Genomic DNA, 21,386 nt, shown 5'->3' on the forward strand with positions numbered 1-21,386 from the left:
CTTCAAACGATGAATCCTTAAAATTTCTCAATTTGTTAACAGAAAAGTGGAAAACTCGAAACAGCTTCAAGGATGTCGCTTCTTAGTATGCGTTTTTCCTTCCTGTTTCACGAGGGTAGAAAATGTTGTAACTGCGAAAAAATAATAACGACGAATATTTCTACATATAAAATGACGCCATATATTCGTCTGGAACTGTTCAATTTTAATCAACGATGGTCAAACAATTTTAGAAAAACGAAAGCATAGGAGAGCGACGCTTTGCGATCAATATTCGAATTCTGATAACTTACTTCTTCTTCATTTTTAAGATCTTCTATAGATTTCGTTGTTCTTTTTTCTTTGTGATAAGCAAACGGATATTCTCCATGAGAATGTTTATTAGCGAACTTTATGAACGTTTGATAATTATATTACACACTCTCCAGATGAAATACAGTTTCGTTTCTTATTACACGCTTTGTTGTTTCTCCTTCCGATTCTCTTCATATTGTGATATCGTGCGTGCGATCCAAGCTAACGTTCGGACAGAAAGAAAAATTAAAATTGGAGTAGGTCAAGTGTGAACGTACTTGGGAGACGTTTTTTGACATCATTTTTTTGTGCCAGTGTCTTCCAACTGTGGCGTTTTTTTCTTTCTTTTTTTTTTAAATATTACCGTTCAAAGTTAAAGAACTCGAGCAAATTCTGACACTCTGAAATACTATATCATGAAATACATATTTCTTTAGCTTCTCTTAGAACTTCACAATTTTTAACGAAGCATTAACATTGCTCAATTCTCATTCTAATATTCTTCGTATATAGCTTTTTAAATCTGAATTTATGTTAATTTTTTTTATAGAAACGTTTGCAAGTTTTGATGCACTTTATTGTTAATCGTTTAAGTTGAACGTGAAAGAGTGATTTATGACATTCTAATAATTTGCGTCATTTGCAAAAAAAAAAAAATAGTAAAATATTTATTGATCATTTTGAAATTGATTCATAACGAAGTATGTATTCGATTCGACGTGTGATTGTTAAATTAATCTTCATAACGTGGTATCGCTTGGCGCTTTTTTATTTAATACAACAGGAGAAGTCAGCAGAAATATCACTAAATATAGCTATTTATCTTTAATAAATATTTCGATATCTTATTTACTAAATTAACTCCATTATACGTTCCCACCTCCTTTGACGCTCTACGAAGGATTTCTATTTTCTTAAGCTTAAGAAGCTTATAATACTTAAGATCTATACTAAAAATATTCGACATTAGAGAGATCACCTAAATATCTGCCTTATTTATGAAGGAACTTGTCAGGACAAAGTTGAAGTATTTCAATCTAAAGGTGAGAAAGAATTTTTTCTCAAGCTCATTTTTTAAAGAGACCTCAGAGTCATCGATATGTTTTTCAATAAAACTCTATATATTTTTTTACACCAGTGGATGTAGCTTTTTATTCCCTGTACAAAAGTATTAAGGCACTTATGTACTTTCCTTGTCTTCCATACGGCAAGTGTTACGAAATTAAGGTTAAAATATCTTTTAAACTAACCGTTTCAGACACAAGTATCTCGATACGTTTGTATATAGAACAAGAAAACGCGTCGATTGATGAATAATAAAATATAGAATTTCATTTAAAACGTTACAATTTGACGAAAAATGATCTTCAGAAAAAATTCTTCCCACCGATACATGTGCCCCCTGAAATATCTTAACTTTGTCCTGAGAAGCTTGTCGTACAACCGTACATAAGGCAGATATTTATGTGATCTCATTAAGCTGAGACACACCGTATAAAATATTAACGAGTCCACCGTTATTCTATTTTTAAATTAAAATATTCATGGATACTTTTGACAGAGCGATATTCCTAAAATGGTAAAAAACGCATCAGCTGTCGGTGGATCGAGGATTCACGATTATGATACAGCACTGCAGCTACATTTGGAAACTAGAGAGAACATGGAGGGGATAGGTGATTACGTATGTCTCGTGTGTGGATCACATCTCGCAGTTCCAGCTTTCAGCTCTCCTTGAGGGACTTCAGTATGAATTGGGACGGTTGAATAGTATCCACGATGATGAGGTTCGTCATACTCTTGTTCTTCTGCGGCGCGATCGCTGGTAGTAACGACACCTTGAGCAACGTAATCCCCAGCGACGAGCTACTGGATTTAGAAGAGCAGAACGAGGAGAATAGACTCGCAAATAATAGAACTCTGAACGAAATATACGAGGATGCTGTTCACGCTTATCTGGACGAAGACTGGGACCGTTGCATTCAAGACTTCAACACAGTTTCTCATGGGTAAATCTGAAACTGAAATTATGAATTATAAGAATAATGATTATATCTAATTTATATTTATAGATAATTATAAAAAAGAATAAAAAAATAATTAGTGAAAAAAAGTTGGTAAAAAAAATAATTAGTGAAAAATATTTAGTAATTAGCGCAAGAGAATCCTATACGTATACCTTTACTAGAAAATAGAAATTCAGTTTTTAAACTGCAAACATAACAAAATATAAAATGTTTCACTGTGCACATATATCTTTTTCAATATTTTTTTTCCACTTGATACTTTTTTAGATACAAGGCCTACAAGCGAATGATAACAAATTGTAGACGAAAATGCCGTATAAAAGCTGAAGGTACACCACCGATTTTTCCAGAAAACATCGAGGATTTACACTTTTATGAAAAAAAGATCAAAGAGACTCTGTGTCTCTTAACGTGCAATAACGAATATCGGGAGATCGTTGGCTCGAACGTGCTGAAGATGTTACCACGTGAAACTGAACAGAAATTGTTGAACAATGGTATTTATGAATACCTGCATATTTGCTACTATCAGGTAACTAAAAAGAAAGAATAACTATTAGAAATTATCTTACGATTTAATCCTTTTTTTCTTTGGTACCGCATAAGATAATTAAAGGAAGCGAAAAAATATTAAAAATTATAAAATGGCAAATATATTATTATGTAAATGTATATTATAAAATATGGGATAGATTGACCGATTTATTGTAGCTTTCAGTCTTTAAATTTAGCAAACGGTTGATGCTTCTTTAGTATCCCATAAAAGAGGCTGGCGAATTCTAATAAGAGAACTTACGCAATCGTGGCTTCGCAAACCTTACACTAGTGACTTTTTTAGCAGATAAATAATGAGTTTAATGCTCTGAGCAGTCAACTCGACCATAAAGTCTAGCCTACGTAATCGGCGTGCTGATGTTCGGTAGCAATGTACCGGAGCGTATTGCATATACGTCTCATAAAATGTCCCTTCAAGCAATCAGATCTCATGATTGCATGAAATATGATTCTAATAAATTTTCGTCTCTTGCAATACTAACCAACTTTTTCACACTGATCCCATGTTTTAGTACAAGGTTTCATATACATTGTATCATCTCTTAATTGCATAAATTCTATTTTGACCTTTTTATCATTTTTTTATTAAATATATTTTTTATAGACACATCGATATCAAGACGCAGCCAACGCGCTATTTACCTATCTAGTCGTACATTCTAATCATGAAGTGAATCTGAATCTTTTCAAACGCTATTTAACACTGCCAGGTGTGGAAGAGGAGAAGGTGGTAAATCTAGAAACACCGACTTATGTCAGCGTTTACTTCAAAGGCGTCTCAGCTTATGAAAACGGAGATTATGCAGAAGCTGCCGGTCTGTTCGAGACATCGTTACGATCGTACTTAGAAGCCGAGGAGGAATGTAGATTTTACTGCGAAGGTCCTTTTGACCAGGGTTGGCATCCAGAATTTACTTCCTCCATCGCAAGTGAGTGGATTTGGGACATAAAAGAAAGCCAGTATATTGTTGTTTCCTAAAAATAGCCTTCCGTTGCTTTCAGATCATTTTACGTACTGTTTGAAATGCAAACGATCGTGTTCGCGTATGTTAAACAATATAAATGGCGATTACCGCAGACACATGTTCAGAAGTCATTACGATTATTTGCAGTTCTCTTATTACAAATGTGAGTATACTCGCTGGTCGAAATGCGATGCGATCATAAGATAAGTTAATAGGGATTTTAGAAGCTAGAAACGCAAGATTTTAATCATAGCTGCACAAGACACGTATCTATCTCTAACTTCCGTGATAATATACGCTGTACATTTTTCGTATTTAAAAAATGCATAGCCTTGTATCAAATAAGCTAACAATATATATAGTGGCGCATTTATCGCCACCAGTATCTTGTTTGTAAAATGTAGCGAAGTTTTCTCTGAGAAATTTTATGAATACTAGAGACACGTGATTGAATAGACTATAAACATATATGCGTTAGTTATTTATAAAATTTACTGATAATAACACCTTGACGTACGAATAGTTAACTTATAAATGTTACACCTTCGCAATTACCATGGCAAGTTAATTGTAATTTCGTGAATAGAGCTCTTCAGGAAGCTCTTAGTCATAACTCGAAGGACGTTTAATTGAATTAATCTTGTGTAAGTGCTTAGGCTGTTCCATTTTAATGATCGACATCGTTTATCCGTGGAAATAGCTCCGAGCTGTTGCCTAATCTAGTTTTTTGCCGCTGACTTAATCTCTCGTTGAGCCAATTTATTTCCCACCATGGGCAGCCTTGCAAAATATTATACTACATTAGTATGTATCATTACGTGTTTTTATAGTGGGAAACTTAAAAGCAGCCTGTGCCGCTGTAGGAAGTTTCTTGCTCTTTGATCCGGTGGATAAAACGATGCTGCAAAACAAAGAATACTATAATTCTCAGCCAAAAGTCAAGGTTGACTATTTTTCTCCGAGAGAGGTGACTATCCGACCATTTATCACCTAAAAATATGAAAATACAAAATGCAATAAATGCTAATAACATATACAAAATTAATTATATCCCTTTTTTATTTTTTTTTTTAGGACGCTATCAATTACGTAAAAAGACAGGAATACGAATTGAACCTGCTGCATTACATTTCTAATGAATTTTCAGTTATAAATGAGAAATTCCAGAAGATAAAAAAAAAGAAACAGGACAATGAAACGAATAATGCCGAAAAAAAAGAGCTGGGAAAGGTAAAGAATGAGATATAAAAAAGATTGAAAATACATATTTGATACTAATAAACCAATCGACTGAAACACTTATTCGATTTTTACGCGTACAAATCGGTCAGTTATTTTCTAAAGTCTAACATGTTTGTACTTTAAGAAAAGCTCTTGATTACCTCTGTGTATCTTTTGAAAGAAAAAGATAATAAAATATTCACAAACAGAAATACCTTTTTTTATCAAATAACTAGTTCTTTTTCCATTCGAATTACTTACGTTTCTATTAGATGTCATGTTCGAATTTTCGTTGAAACGCCTATGGGATGCAACCCAAAATGCATCCATGCGTTTATTATACAAGCATGTAGGCGATTAGTAGATTAATTTTTCTAGGATTCCACTTTTAACCGGTTATTTTTCAGATATCAGATACAGAAGCAATACTACACCCACCACCTGGTTATTCGTTGTTTTATTACACGAAATTATCAAACAATTTTTCAATGAAACAATTCGAGGACCACGAAATACACGATAAAAGATATTTTGAAGCTAAAAACGATATTTATTTAAAAGAGGAGGATCTTGGTGGGCAAAATCGTTATGTCGCTGATGGTTTCCTTAATTCCACTGAATGTGAATCTATGATGCAGTTCGCTACTGTATGTATCATTAGGAAGTTCTATTTTACTCTTCAAAGTCTGTATCTGTATTAACAATTATTTTAATGTACATGTATATATATGTATATAATGATAGATGACTGCGGTAGAAGGAGATGGTTACAGTGAAAATAAAAGTCCACATTCAAAATATGAAAAGTTTGAGGGAATAACTGTTGGGCGAGCGGCTTTGGTAAACTATTCTTATTTTATATAATGGCTACAATAATATGCTGATGTATTAATGATAATGATCTTGATTCTAGATGGTATACTTTGGGCAAATAAAACCAGAATGGTTGGAATTGCTTTTAGAAAAGACCGAACAAGTCCGGGACCATGTGGAAAGGTATTTCGGACTAAATCATCGACATCTGTATTTCACCTACACTCATTTGGTCTGCCGCACAGCTCTACCCGGTAATTTTCACCTGATGCATCATCGTGCTTCTGGTTCCTTTCGCAGCCGAAATCGCGTTGCACCGATTCACTTGGTACGACTTGTGGGTAACGGTGACCAGTCAAAACATAACTAAATAATCACTTCCAGATTTTTCCTTTTCCTTTAACCTGAGAAAAAGATATATACACAAAAGAAAAGAATGAATACCTATTCCGTAATAAAGCAGCAAATCATTTTCATTTTAATTTAGATTCGCCGGCGGATCGAGACGATCTGAGTCATCAAGTTCACGCGGATAATTGCCTGTTGAAGGATAAAGATGTCTGTCTTCGCGAGAGTCCAGCTTATATTTGGAGAGACTACTCTGCGATTTTGTATCTGAATGACGATTTTCAAGGTGGTGAATTCTTTTTCACCGAAGATCGTGTTGTTCGAACGATGGATAACGTTGTTTCGCCACGTTGCGGACGAATTGTGGCCTTTTCTGCTGGTAAAGAAAATCTCCATGGAGTTCGTGGTATTTTACGAGGTAGGAGATGCGCTTTGGCGCTATGGTTCACTCAGGAAAAAAAATATCTTGAGTACGAGAGAGTATTGGCATCGGCAATCTTGAAAAGAGTTCAACGAGTAGGACCTTTTGAGGGAAAGGAGATCCAAGTGCCTCCGAAGTAAATAATATATTCAATGCTTTAAGTATTAAGACGTTAAGTAACTTATTGTCTTAAAATATTTCTTTGATCTTCAGGTACGAGGATATGCTTATCCAATATATGCACAGCGATGAATTGCTGAAACATTTTTTGAAAAGTTCTCTATAAGAGAAGTATGAATGGTTGTGAAGGATAGCTACAATATCTTACTACAATTTTAGAAGTTCTGCAGGAGAAGAATAATTTAAAGAGTAATATATGTATTTTTATGGTTAGTAAAATCTGACCTAATATCCAAACTGGGACCTGAGAACATGCATTAATATTCATTAACAAAAACAGTGAATCCTAGTAAACATACGTTGAACTGCATACAGTTTCTCTGTACTTATAACGGAGTCGCTTATTGAAACTATGTACCTTATCAGTATCGAACAGTAGGCTCTTTCGAATAAAATGTCGACGGTAAATTGCTTAACATTAATATGATTGCTTATATAAACTCCGAGCAAGTTATTTTTACATTACATTATATATACATTATATATATATAATACATGAAATTTATTTTATAATAGAGATAGTATAGAACTTGCAAGAGATCTATACAAGTGTTTTGTACTGATTATAATGAAATCAATTCGCAACACTCGATGTACTCCGCTTGGTGTTATATTTTTTTTCATTTTTATATATCTTGCGTTATTCACAATTTCTCGTTTGATTCATTCATACCATTTCATTTCCTTTTTTTCTTTTTGTTTTAAGTGTACAAAGTATCATTAATCCTTTTTATCAAACTTTCTCGTCTCTGTTAAACATATTAGATCGGCGATTTTATACATTAGAAATGAAATGTCAATATGTGTATTGACACGAAGGATGTCCATAGTCACGACACACATACACAATTGATGGTTTATTTATATATAAAATATCCTAATCTTTATTAGAACATAGACATTACATGTCAACAGGCTTACATAACCATTCTATGTATCATGTAACATGTATATCGTATTAATTTATCTTCTTGTTCGTATTTATACTATGTATAAGAGTTTATTATGTATATGCAATTGCATTGCAATCCTATCTTTTAACGCATTTCTCTCTCTCTCTCTCTCTTTCTCTCTTCCTTTCATTCCTTTTTCATGCTTCCTTTCTCTCACACATGACTTTAAGTCCTGTACACACGACTGCCTTTATTTTTTTGTATGCGTGTCAATTCCAACACAAAATGCGCGTGTTTGTTGAAAGTTTCTTTCGTGTGTGTGTGTGTGTGTGTGTGTGTGTGATTTTATTTATCAGAACCTGATAAAATTGTATTTCTCGTCATTATTACAATAATACGTAAAAAGCGAGTCGCATAAAATCTAATCATATGTTTTATTTCTGCGTAATCGTACGCATAGGAATCGAAAAAACTTATGCCCGACTGTAATGATATCAAAGGGTGATTAAAAGCCGTAGTTAAACCACGTTTTCTTTTTAAACACCGTCAGTTCTTTGTTCGGGAATTCAGTCAGGAAGAAAGTGAACGCGATCATACTAACATTAATTATGTTTCGTTACAAACATTTATTACGAAATTATAGTGACATCTGCGTATCACAGAAGAGCTCAGTCGATTTTTCGCAGGAACCACTCCATAATAATCGTATGCTCTTTTCTTTTTTTCTTCATCCTTATTTATCTTTTTTTTTTTAAACATTATCATGCCGAACCATGTACCAAAGATAGATATTTAATCTTTAAATCGTCGATGTACATAATCAAACATTTCCAAACAATTTTTTCCGATCAAATGCTTTCAGAATAGGATCAATCAATGTAAAAGCTTTACTAAAAGAAACATATCAACATATTTGTTAAGTATTAAACAACATCGAATGGAGTGGTCACCAATTTTATCGCATTACTTAGATGGTTTCTTTATATTGCTCTTCGTAGACCTTTTCTTTGTTTTCTTTTTTCACATGAGTATATGATAATAATGGTAATCATTACTATAATAATAACAAAATGAAATATAAATTCGTAAAATAGACGTGAAGCTTCGCGGTTAAACGCTAAATAGTTTTCTTAAAATATAAAATCATCTTACAATGTACCTTCCAAATAAACGATAGCTATAAAAAAGTTTACCGTGCTTGTCATCCAATAACCAAACATAGCATTTCGCACTTTTTCTACGAATTGCTTCATAGCTTAAAGGATAATGCACTTTTAGAGCCAGGTAACGAATATCTTGCAACAAGTATCACTGCAACTCGTGCATAGATCAAAATTAGACAATCTAGATCTTTGAGTATGTTAACTGAATTTGTCATTTTTATCGGACGTTATAAATATAACATTAGGAAAAAAGTAAACAAGATATTTTTCATAAAATCTAATAGCTTTGCTAAAATATCAATAAAAAATTAAAAAGTAAAACGTTAAAACTTCCAAAACGAATGGAAAAAACTAAAAAAATATTTTACATTATGTGAACTATACACGAGGATACATGATATTTAGATGCCAACTTGTTGCCGATAATCTAAATTTGCACAAAAGGAAGCATCGTGTGTGCTGGACTATATAATAATATTCGAATTCGATTTTTTCAGACTTATTCTTAAAGTTATTACTTCGTTTTTATATACACATATACATATACACACAGGCGGTATGTATGCACATGTAACTGTTAAACGAGATGGACTGTTTCTAAAAACGGTCAATTCATTTTACGAATATATCGCAAAATCATTGCAAAAAATACTGAAAATGAAAGAATAAGGAAAAAAAAGAAAACGATACAGTCGATTCACATTAAAAGTTAACGTAGTAATTCTCGTTTTAAAATAATAAATATAGGTAATATTTAATGATAATTATAGAAAAAATATTGAATTATTTTTGCGATAATGGAAAGAATGAAACGATCACTGTGGAATTACCATGGAATTTAACTTGCAATTCTTCGAAAATTTTATAAGATCTAAAAAATTAATCGCAAATCGCGCAACTAATTTGTTTGTTACATCGTAAAATCGTATGTTTAATCATTTTAATAAAGCATTTCTTTTCCATTATTTGCCAATTTCACTTATTATACGTATGAACTATTACTAATCTATCGAACATTTTGTTCTTAACGTCCTCGCTATTTTCTTTGTTCATAAATAAAGCAAAACTACGTTGCAATTCTTTTTTTTCTTTTTTTTTTCTTTACCAGCGTTAACGTATGCAGCAATCGCTGCGTAATAAAGTTGAATGTATTGTAAAACAAAGAACACGATTTCATTTTTAGAATCATTAATTTTTTAAATGTACGTGTAACCAAATATTTTTTCAAAAATTCCACGGATATCGGTAAAAACAGATCTGAAAACGTATGCCATAGGACTACGTCGAAAAATTTAAAAAGTAAATATACGGGCCTCCGTGTAAAATAGAAACGCTAATGTACAGACACGAAGTTAATTGGTGTTACAGAATCTTTACATTTCTTTCAAAACTTCTTAACGATAAGATAGCAATATATAATAATTACATTAAAATTAACGCAAAATTTAACAATAGATTAAGAACATTGTACTGTTTGATGATCTTTTCTAGAGCTTTTTCGTGCTGTTAGGTAAAAAAAGTCATAATGTATGTATTTTGATTATATGTATATATATATATATAGACACAATAATATGGCGAGAATATCGTGGTGAAAAATATGCTGGACACCAAAGGTTTTATGCGAGAAAGGTCTACTTACTCTTCGACGTTTTAAACGTTTTCTGCTGTCGTTATCGTCATCATCGTCGTCATAGTTACACCTCCTTTACGCATCACGTACAAACTTTACTAAAATAGTACAATCTAATCGAGAATATATAGAAAAATTGAAAAATATACAAGTTATAAAACACAGAACGCTATTCATCAGGTAGCGAGTGACTTACGAAGTCCAACTATGTTTTTCGTTACATTTCTGTCCAAATATTTCCTTCGCCTAGGATCATATATATCGTACCATACTCATCTTAATTCATGAAGGGTACGAATTTATGTGATCTTCATTTGCCGCTTTCTCGTATCCAAGATCCTTTCTTTTCCTTTTTTAACACGTAACGCGAATAAACTTTACATTCTGCTATATGGAAATCACGTAGCATCACGGCATCTGTACAAATTATTCGTCTACTATGTAATCTTATTATTGTATCGCACACGTTCTTTGGTATCCAACAGGCTTCCCCACGCCGATTTCGAATTTGAACGAACATTAGTCGTGGTATGGGCAGTGAATGAACAAGCAAGTGCCAATATTAAATGGGCAGGCTCTCCCATTGAGGCGCCCATTCTGGAAGTCGTCAATCCACATTGGATGGTGGAGCAGCGTATCTACTTCGTGAGTCGGAATCTCCATCACAAATATACTTTCCTGAAAGTACACAGAAACTGTTCTCGTAATGGAATTTATAATACATTGTTAACTTCTTGTAAGAACATCGCGTATGTAAGGACACTATCGTAACTAAAGAAGCTAAAGAAACAAATAGATACAGAAAAAAATATAGAAAGTAAATCACTCACCAGATACGAATCTACGCTTTACTAAACTTAATCTATATCCCGGGCCTAAAAGCTCGAACTCAACCCCAGATAATGTGGTCCCTTCGCAATTAAACTGTGTGAATATGGTTCCTTGGTTTCCTGGCCCATGCGCGAGTTCCACACGAGCTTTCAATGAACCTACGCCGTTACCTTCGCTGTGCTGCGACAGTTCCGTGAACTTCCACAATACCCGATTCGTGTCTTGCAACCACTGTGCCTGAGGTTTACTGTTCAGTGACTTGAAACCTCCGTCTATGGGCGCAGCCACATGAAGGTTTAACAGTGGACTTGGAGAAGCCATAGCACGACTGTTATATTTATAATCAATCTGAAACACCCGTAAATTGTTTGTTTAGCAAAAGATTGCTGTAGTAATGTATCAACGATAAGTACCTTAAGATCGGTGTGAGTCGTTTCACACTTCCAATAGGCAACCAGTTGGAAAGGGCATGAACCTGCTCCCTCCTTGCACTTGATTTGATACTTGAGTATGTCGACGTTAAAATACGAAGCTGAGGGATTTTGTTCAGCCTGTTTGCGTAACAACGTAGTTAAGGCACTCATATTGAATTCAAAAATTGTACTGTCGACAGTTGTCTGCGTTGCATCCCTGAAGAAAATATCAATATTCGAACATTCTCGTACGAACTATTTACCACAATCTTCATCCTATCGTAACTTACATGCTGACAAGCTGATTATTGGGGAACAATTTTTCCAATCTATTACTGTTTCGCACGCGAAACGTAAGTTTCGCAGGGCTTGGATTATTCGCTAACACGGCGACGATACCAGCAGGAAACGATAACATCATATCTCCACTGAGTTTCACCTGACACCGTGTTTCATCGGTACCTCTGAAATAAGAGTGTACTATCTCATGGAAAGCAACTGCTAAAGGTATAGTGTCTGCGAGTCCAATCGTGAGCGGAGATGGGCCCCTGGAAGATCCAACACCAACACCAGCTGTACGAAACTCTAAGCTAGCCACGCTATCGGCTCTGGATATAGTTGCCGGTGACATTCTACCCCTTGGCGAAGGACCTTCTCCCCTTCGGGACGGAGGTCTAGGAATGACGATGGATCCTGTCGGAGTGGAGGATGCGGATTGCTTGGGAGGTAAGGCCGGAGTGATGTCTCCTACTTCCGAAAACAAATCTCCATCTGCAAACGATGAGATCTTCTATATTTCCTATACATAGCCTAAGTTCCCATAGTATACATATAACGACATGATACTTTTGACAAGACACAGAAAGCGTCCCGATAAGCTGAGAGTGTGACGACGCGACTCCCGTAAACTCACCAGGGAATCGTGGGTGAGGATGTGTAGGTGGTGCGGATTGTGGCAGCTGAGGTTGAGGCGTCGGTGACAAAGACAGTGGCGGAGGACTTTGCAATGGCGCGTACGGATGACTACCAGTCGGCGTTGAGGCGCTCGATGGTGTACTGCTAGGATTGAACAAGTTTAGGCCAAGTAAATCCGAGCTTGGCTTACCTCCTAATTGCTGTGACACTGACTGAGACCTTTTCATATGATGATCTGAATCGTTATTCGATCCTCTGCGTCCCTGTTACGTAATTGGAACGATATCGTTGGAGAAAAAAGATCCTCTGAAAGTATTAACACCTAAGAAAGAAAAATCGAAGAGAAGTAAAGAACGTACCGTCGGTGCAGGCGATAACGATAGATTTTCCACAGTCGCCCTAAGTTCGTCCACACTGGCGCTCATCGGTGCTCCGCCGTTGCTTAGTGGTTTTATTTCCACTCGGATCTTTCGTTCCCTCTCATCCTCGGAATCGGTATCTGAGCTAGAATAAAATCCTTTCTCATTCTCCCACGGCTCTGCTTTTGGTCTAATACAGAAACCATCTTCATCTACTTCCGGTGTCGGTGTTTCAGACTTTCTACTGTCATCCTTATCCTCCCTATTATATAGAATTAGCGTTGTTCAGTAGGATATACCCTCAAGTGTTCCAGCAGGCCCAGTGCATCATGTACACATGATAAAATCTCTTTCTTTTCTCTGTCTTTTATTTTACGTATCAGAAACTAAATTATTAATAATCGTGCGTTATTTTACATTACAACGTCATTGTGCTGTAGCGGTACTAACGTGCCAATAAAAATTGTAAAAGAAGAATAAAAAAATAAAAAGAATAAAGGAGGTAGATATAAGATCTAATTCTATGATCAAGCTTTTCGTATAAAAATGTTACTTGTGCTACTAGTTATTATGGTTTTAATATTCTCCAATGATAAATTTTTAAGCTCGATCATGGGATTGATCTCTGGTGCACTAGATCTGCTGAATGAGCATATACTGACAGGTCAGACTTTTCTTCTTTGTTGCTGCTCGTTTCCACAATATCCTTCTTCTTTTTCGCCTTTTTTTCCTTTCTTTTCTCTCTTCTGCTGCGAAGAAACCCTGTTGGTTGTGGACACACGGTATGTAGAGAACAAAGCGGCACTTAACTTTTCGTAGTAAATCTGAATACTCGATATCAAAAGTTCTCTTACAATGACATGTAGTATTTCTAACTTCTAATCATTACAATATTAAAAAACGATAAAAATTATTCTCTTCTCTATATAGTATATAAGAATCAAGGAAACTCATTTATTATTATGGAAAATAAATTGTACCTTTAAATCGCAGTTAGCGTCAAACGCTACATTTAGGTGCATAAATCGAGTCTAATAATAATATATTACTCTCGAGAGAAGCAATTTTTATCAAATAATTATTTTGTTGATTAACTTAATTAATATGGCGTTACTCTTCTTAGTACAGAGTAAAAGGAAATAATTATAAACTAATTGTAAGACTAATTGTAAGAAGCAGAAAGGAACTACGTTTGCGGTGTCAACGTATCTGTATCGAAAAAGATAATATCATTAATCGAGAAATTAATATAAAATCTCCGAATCAACGACAGATAGAAATCAATTTACTTTCCAAGTGTTTAAGGCATAGCGCAACGTGATTAAATATCTACAGGACAAACAAAATAATTGTCACCGGATCAACAAGTAGCAGATGCACTTTTCACGAGCTCTTTTTTGACAGCATTCTCTCTAATTATGCTGACATAAATTTCTGTGTCCACTACGCTTATATTCTCTTACAACTTAATATTCGTTTTGAAACATCAACGATCTTTCAACAGAAAAACATATCAGCACATTCTAAAATCGACAAAATAGTTTTAATTGCTGCATTAAGTCATTAAAAATAATAGATAGGAGATACAGATAATAGCAAAAAAGTATAGCACGTTACATTAGCAGAGGTATAAGAAAACCCATACACCATCACCATCAAATCATATACAGATCTGCAGAAGTCCAATTTCTTCTTTTAAATTGTTTTTCTAACAATAATAACATATGTACTTCCTACGATGTTAATCATAGGATATTCTTTTCTCGATTTTTCTCAGAACAGAACCATATATACGAGATTGCGCAATTTCATCTCGTGTTTGTATATCTCTTGTATACCTCTCTACGAATCGGTAGGGCATACGATACACATGTTCTGCAAGCAAAGATGTTAACTATCGACATGCGAAATTACGAATAAAGTGACGATAATTCGAAAATGAGATACGATAACTTCATATAATAATTTTGAACCTTGTACATATTGATTAATCGTATTAACTTTAGCATAACATTTAAGAAAAAAAAAAGAAGTACAAGAGGGGAAAGAGATATCGTGATACAAAAGGAACATTTACAATAACTACGTTGGAAAATGATGCGGCTAATGAATATAAAAAGGGTTGCTTGCAGAATCACATTACGCTATATCATAAAAGATATCTGCACTTGGAAAATAAATACAAATTACAAGTGAGCCATGCAGTAACAGACTCATAAGAGGCTCACCTGAGGCCCCGTCAGTAGCCAACCCCACATTTGTATTTCAACTTTATCCAAATCCAACTCCCATTATTTAATTAATTCTATGAGGACATGTGTTTGTTATAGAGGCAACAGAGAAAGTTTCAAAAATTAATTTACAATTGACCCGTTCAAGAATCGGCCTCGAGACGTTAGGTACTGATGGTTTCTTTTAAAAGGAAATGGGAGATATCTATGAATCAATGTGTATGACATGAAAATTGCTACCACTTTATTAATACACCATAGATAGTTTCAATTTCAGAAACTTTCCAAAATGCACAATTCTTCTTAACTCTAACTTTTATGTTAAATTAATAATGTCTTTTTTACCAAGGAAGAGTGAGCATAAAATATAAATAAAAATTTCACAATGAGCCGTGTTGATAGAAGAACCCCTTGATATAAGTTCACATAAAAGATTGTTAGAAAAACAATTTATGTAAGTAACACTTTATGAAAAAAAAACAAAAAAAACAAAATATTAAGTTGCCTGATTAGATTACCATGTAATTCTAGAACTAAAGCCTATTGTCTAAGCAAGCTTGTTTCAGTGTTAGTCAAACAAGAATGAAAAATATTTCTTCCTTTTAGTGTGTGAGATGTATCTACAAATATAAAACTATTTATATTGACTGAAGAAATATTTTAAATGTGCTTTCAAAGCTAAGAATAAATTAATGTTAGATATGTATCCTTCTAATTATCTGTGAATTAGCAGTATATCACCAGTTATTATCTTACAATATGTCTCTATGCGCGTAACATTAATTTAGTGTGCTTGAACAATGTTAGTATACGTACACTGCTGATCTAAAAGAGTGCAGAGTGGAGGAACCATAATACACGTTACCACTGTAAGTCACCAGATATTTTATTTAACCATATATCCTGTATGACAATAGAATTATATTGGAAGAGCTATGGTAATAAAACTGTTACCAAATGCCATAGATAGAGAACAACCAATAGAGCAAGATAAAGATAAAGGTGTGTGGAAGGAGTGCTTCGTTAAGAATGGTCACTTAAAATTCTATACAAATATATCTCTCCGTTAATTTCAACTGAACATAATCACTTATTTATGTTATATTTTAATTATATTTTATATAGTTTTTAGTTATATTTAGTTATATTTTAATTATATGATGGATCTTGATATTTTCATTATAATTAATTACATTTAAATAGTACTTAAAAAGATCGATCAAATACTCATAAAAAAGAACAATTAGATATAATTAGTAACAATGCAAACATTTAGAATACACCAGCAAAATTTGGAAAGATTTGTAAATTTTAATGAATGTCGATATTTTCTTAAATAATTTTTAATAAAGTTTTGAAAAAATGTTATAGAAAGCTGCAGAAATTTACTAATGATAGACCCTCACCTTAAATGCTTTAATCTAACTACCAAAGAAAGCAACATTTTCATACAGATCTCTTGTATGTGTATGTGTAAAACAGTACCTATACTGTGGTGTGTAAAATAGTACCAATAGTCTAGTAATTACATTAAAATGCGAGTAATGGATATGGCAAGGGTATAGGTAATGACAATGTAAGCAGTTACATTTAGATCCTCTGAGAGGGTTCCTGGAGATGCTGGGAGGTGGAACAGCAGGAGGCAGGTTGTTCCCCTGAGGAGTTGCAGGTGCCGAACCAGACCCTGCTTGCTTCTGTTTGTCTGAAACAACACTCATTGCTTATATCTTTCAATGATCTGTGACTCCAATGGCCCTTTTTTCTTCATCTTGCTATTTTCATACTTATATCTATTAAAATTTAATTACACTATGCACTTTCAGTGGCATCAATAGCACTCCAGAGGGATGTTAGCTTAAGTGATATCATTTTATCATCAGATTTATATTAAAAAGAACTTGATAATCTTGTAATAAAAACTATAAATATATAAAGTGAAATAAGTATTGATTACATTTTAATTATAAGTTATTTTTAATTAATAATTAATTTAATTATTAATTTGATTTAATTATAATTAGTAAATTCATTCACTTATAAATTCAATATTTATGCTAAAGAAAAAGAAAAAAATACATTTATAAACCCCCTGGAATACATGATAACTTGCAATGTCATCCTCCACCTATTGTTAGATTATAACGCGCAAGCATTGTAACACAACCACATAAGCATAAGTCAATAAAGTTGTTTCGCATATGCCTAGATTAATTAAATTTGTGATTCGGTGCTAAAAAATAAATTGGTCAAGTGTATGTATGTGAATAAAATAATAAAATAGTATTGATGTGATAAATAAAAAACTGCAAAACACATCTACCAAGACATAATGTGTGAATGGAAAACTCAATTTCACGTATTTTTAAATAGCTAAAATTTTAACAATTTTATTAGTCATAAAATTTGTTATAATTGATATTGATTATGTTAAAGTATGATACTTTGTAATAATAACCAAAAGTTACATTACATCAAGGTAGATAAAAACTATTGCAATTAAAATAGACTGAGGTTTTGTACATTCTATTCAACTTTAAGAACCTACCCTGGGAGTTGGACATGAACAGGTTGAGTAGCGAGGTAGTACGCCGGGAAGCCTTGGTGGCTTGTGCATGTGACAATTCCCTGTCTCTTTCATTCAGATTTTCATTTGTTTTTTCTTGTACCGTCCCCTTTTCCTCATCCACCTGACAACCCTCCCCTTTTAATCCCCGATCGTTTTTTGAACTGTGAATGTTACCAGCAACGCCTGTTTCTCCATTAGCTCCTTTTGATGTTTCCTTAGGTGTCTCAACATTGCTTTCCAACTGAGAATGACTGGTCATTTCTCCTAAACCTGTTATGATCTCTTCATATTCGAATGTACCTGATTTATGAGAAAATGATTTATGTACTAAATACTAAACTCTGTCCATATATTACAAAGATTTTTACCTGGTTTCTCAAAACCTGTATATTTGCTTTGTACAAATTGCTCTAATAATTTGTCCACTGTCATATCTGAACATTGCCGTTTAAAATCAATATGAACTTGACCAACTTGTTCATGATTTGACTGCAAAACATCGGCGTAGATGTTTAAAAATTCTTTCATATGTTTTAAGTGTGTCTCCTCTACATATTGGAATCGCTTAATAAGGAAAGAATAGATTCATTAGTATTATGCCAATTTTTATAGAAAATTTCATTTAAAAGTGATAAGTTAGAAAAGTACCCTGCATGTTTGAGTCATTTTGGTTTGAAAATCATTTCTTATGCCCATATACTTATCAACCAGAGTTTTATAATCATCCTGTGCTTTTTTAAACTTAATTTCTGCTTTTTCTAATTCTTTTTGGCTGGCATTGTCTTTCCGCAATTTTTCCAATTCAAGACCCTTTTGCATACGCATATCTTTTGCCTTATGTAATGTCACAGTGATATTCTGTATACTTTGCACAACTTCCAAGGTAGATGACTCTTCTTCTTTTACCTACATATTATTTGTTTTGTTTACATATATGTTTTTTTATAATATAAATATAACCAAGCATCAAAATCAGCTACAAAGTAATATGTTAATTAATTGGCTATTTCAAATAATTGCTTATCAATGTTATTTGATAAGCATTATCTTTATATCTTTACAAACACTACTGTCTGAGAGAACCTAGTGACCTGACTGTGGGCGGATACTGATAGGGTACAAAATATACAAAATGATTCATACTTCAATATGATAAATAGTTACAATAAGTGCAACAAATAAAAAGAGACGTTGCAACATAAAAGAAGCTTTAATTGTTAATATAAAATAATGAAATTTATTGTAAATATCTTTTCTATGTATTATTAGAATAATCTACACTATATTAATTACTAAATAGGCTTAGCAATTTTAACACATTCTACATAAACAATTATTTGAAGAAAATATCTAAAACTCTGACTTATCTCTATATAAGAAAATTAAGAAGAGAAAGTTACATACAGCCTTGTGTTTCTTATGTAATTCATCTGTATATTTTGATACATCTTTTATTAGTTCAGTGACCCTTTGGGCCATTTGCAAGTGCAAACCAGCAAGTTTTTCTGCTGCTCCTCTTAAGGCAGCCCAAACAGGTGCAAATGTTCCTTGTGTACTACTGCTACTGCCAGCTTGTTTAGCTAGCTTACTCAGAACCTTATAATTATTTTCTTCTATGGTTGATCGTTCTTTCAGAAACTCAGCCAACTCCTTGCTTGCAACTGCACCATGCTTCATGTTATGATATAACACGTCATATCCATTATTCTTTTCGCCCTTGAATTACAGAAAAATGTTCTTTTTGTCTAAATACTTTCTATCCCTTTTACAGTGTATTCACAATGTATTATTCTATATATCAACACACTTGCATTTCTTACTTCTAATACATGTTGATAAATGCTTGAGAACTATTTATTGATATGTTACTAGGATCAAAATTTTTTTATTAATAGAAAATATATTTCATTTGCAATTAAAGTATCATGCCTAAAATACATATACTAAAGCTATACTTAAGACCACTTAGCCACTTAACACTTGAACCCTGATCATGCTGTAAACTCACACAGAGTAGAACACTTGAGTAACGTTGCTACAATAAGCTGTCATTACATATTATTACTCTTATCATCCTATTGTACATATTACTTGTCACTCATGACACATGGCATAAATTTTTATTGCAAATTTTATTAGTACAGAATAACAAGATTTACAAAATTTTGTTTTAGTTAAATTAATAGACTATAACTCTTTTTCTATAGATTTTGTAATATTTTTCAATAGAAGATAAGCGAAGGAAGCAAGATTAATAAAAATCCCTTTTATTTTATAAATTCTTAAATACTATAATAAAACATTAGCTCCATAAAAAATAAATGAATCGTTATAGCCTTTGTTTTATAAAATTTGATATTTGAGTCATCATAATTATATCCTACATACAATAATCTTCAACAGATAAAATTTTAAGGGAAATGAAAGGAAGTGGTAGCTATCTTATCTGTACCATGCTTCTGTCAGGAAAACAATGTCAAATCCTTCAAAAAAATTTATAAAACTAAAGCCCTTAACACAAAATTATAAGAAACATTTAAACTTTTATGTCGCTAAAATTCGTTAAAGCACAGAAAAAATGCAAAATTTCCAATAATTCTTGTCTACAAAGGGAAATTGATCATTTAGTAGAAATCTGTGTTGTAATCATCTTAAAAGAAAAATATACAAAACTTATATCGAAATATGTAAAACTATACAATAGGAAAATATAATTAATAATACAAGTTATGACAAAAGATCTTGGAACTTTTAAACAAACCTAACAATTTCACTTTCTTCCGCACTTAAACTATAAACATGCATAGAAAACGCAATACATATGTCAACGTGCGATCATTTTTCCATAGGTCATGGAGTTGATAGGAAAACGAGATGACAAGGAGGTGAAACGAATAACCTTGTATTCGCGGAAAAGTATAAAGACAAACGTGCCGCGTAAAAGAGAAAAGGAGAAGAACGAGGATGATTATAGTACGGTGCAAGAAAGACGGAAAAGAAGATTTCATTAAGTGAAACACGATAATATTTAGACGAAAACAAAAAATATTACGGTAGCATGACGTAGGGACAGTCACGAGAAGAGTTTGTTAAGAGTTATTACGCAGGATAAGACAAAAAGGGAAAGGAAGAGGGTTTCTCTCCGTACCTAACCTAAATCTAACGAGGATGACATTCTGGGATAACAAGCGAAAAGACACTCACCCAAAAGTAGTCGGCGAAATCCACAGTCATGTTGGAACCGCGATCAGACCATCATAATTTATCTTCTGATATATCAGGCCGAACTGCACCGTTAATAACGAATCATTGACACACACACATGCACACACTGAGTACTACACGATGCAATATCCGAACCGTACAACAGATACGACGAGACGTAACTCAATTTATGACAAACTAACGTAACGTTTCGTGCTCGAACGTTTCGAGCAGAACGAGCGCGCTCGACCGCGGAGACACAGGTCAACTTATTTCAACTATCTCCGTTGTACGTTACTCGTCTCCCTTCCTCTCCTTTTGATAAATACCGTACAGCGCCATCTTACCAAACAC

At 33.4% G+C, this 21,386-nt stretch overlaps 2 protein-coding genes across 13 annotated transcripts; one reads left to right on the forward strand and one right to left on the reverse strand.

Moving 5' to 3' along the window:
- Positions 1–596: 596 nt before the first annotated feature.
- LOC122566466 (prolyl 3-hydroxylase 1-like) lies at positions 597–9,142 on the forward strand. 3 transcript variants are annotated; one of them, XM_043723736.1, is made up of 11 exons: positions 597–2,303; positions 2,589–2,853; positions 3,481–3,805; positions 3,879–4,004; positions 4,672–4,808; positions 4,916–5,071; positions 5,470–5,709; positions 5,807–5,902; positions 5,976–6,216; positions 6,363–6,780; positions 6,858–9,142. In XM_043723736.1, exons 1-11 carry the CDS (start codon positions 2,074–2,076, stop codon positions 6,928–6,930), a joined length of 2,307 nt encoding a protein of 768 aa, XP_043579671.1. In that variant the 5' UTR covers positions 597–2,073; the 3' UTR covers positions 6,931–9,142. The 3 variants fall into 3 exon arrangements, with proteins under 3 accessions (XP_043579671.1, XP_043579682.1, XP_043579693.1); XM_043723747.1 differs by having other exon boundaries at positions 5,976–6,129; XM_043723758.1 differs by lacking the exon at positions 6,858–9,142 and having other exon boundaries at positions 5,976–6,203; positions 6,363–6,529.
- LOC122566437 (F-BAR domain only protein 2) lies at positions 7,669–21,307 on the reverse strand. Of its 10 annotated transcripts, none has more exons than XR_006316519.1 (14): positions 21,033–21,306; positions 19,233–19,544; positions 18,477–18,734; positions 18,197–18,392; positions 17,808–18,128; positions 16,851–16,982; positions 13,694–13,793; positions 13,032–13,293; positions 12,671–12,935; positions 12,048–12,528; positions 11,758–11,974; positions 11,344–11,692; positions 10,710–11,191; positions 7,669–10,626 (listed from the first exon to the last, which is right to left on the reverse strand). XR_006316519.1 is itself a non-coding variant. In XM_043723674.1 (14 exons), exons 1-14 carry the CDS (start codon positions 21,060–21,062, stop codon positions 11,121–11,123), a joined length of 2,922 nt encoding a protein of 973 aa, XP_043579609.1. In that variant the 5' UTR covers positions 21,063–21,307; the 3' UTR covers positions 7,669–11,120. The 10 variants fall into 10 exon arrangements, 9 of the variants coding, with proteins under 9 accessions (XP_043579609.1, XP_043579640.1, XP_043579599.1 ...); XM_043723674.1 differs by having other exon boundaries at positions 7,669–11,191; positions 12,671–12,813; positions 12,886–12,935; positions 21,033–21,307; XM_043723705.1 differs by having other exon boundaries at positions 7,669–11,191; positions 12,863–12,935; positions 21,033–21,307.
- Positions 21,308–21,386: the final 79 nt, after the last annotated feature.

The sequence above is a fragment of the Bombus pyrosoma genome, linkage group LG1 (genome assembly GCF_014825855.1).
Source record: "Bombus pyrosoma isolate SC7728 linkage group LG1, ASM1482585v1, whole genome shotgun sequence".
Taxonomy (NCBI): Eukaryota; Metazoa; Arthropoda; class Insecta; order Hymenoptera; family Apidae; genus Bombus; species Bombus pyrosoma.

Excerpts from the sequence above, each read along its gene's own strand:
- LOC122566466 (XM_043723736.1), top strand. The coding sequence starts at position 2,074 with ATGATGAGGTTCGTCATACTCTTGTTCTTCTGCGGCGCGATCGCTGGT. Across the intron at positions 4,005-4,671 it reads GCAGTTCTCTTATTACAAAT|TGGGAAACTTAAAAGCAGCC; the intron begins GTGAGTATACTC and ends GTGTTTTTATAG. Across the intron at positions 5,072-5,469 it reads AAAAAAAAGAGCTGGGAAAG|ATATCAGATACAGAAGCAAT; the intron begins GTAAAGAATGAG and ends GTTATTTTTCAG.
- LOC122566437 (XM_043723645.1), bottom strand. The coding sequence starts at position 21,062 with ATGACTGTGGATTTCGCCGACTACTTTTGG. Across the intron at positions 16,983-17,807 it reads GTTCATGTCCAACTCCCAGG|CAATGAGTGTTGTTTCAGAC; the intron begins GTAGGTTCTTAA and ends GAAAGATATAAG. Across the intron at positions 13,794-16,850 it reads CCCTCTCAGAGGATCTAAAT|GGTTTCTTCGCAGCAGAAGA; the intron begins GTAACTGCTTAC and ends CACAACCAACAG.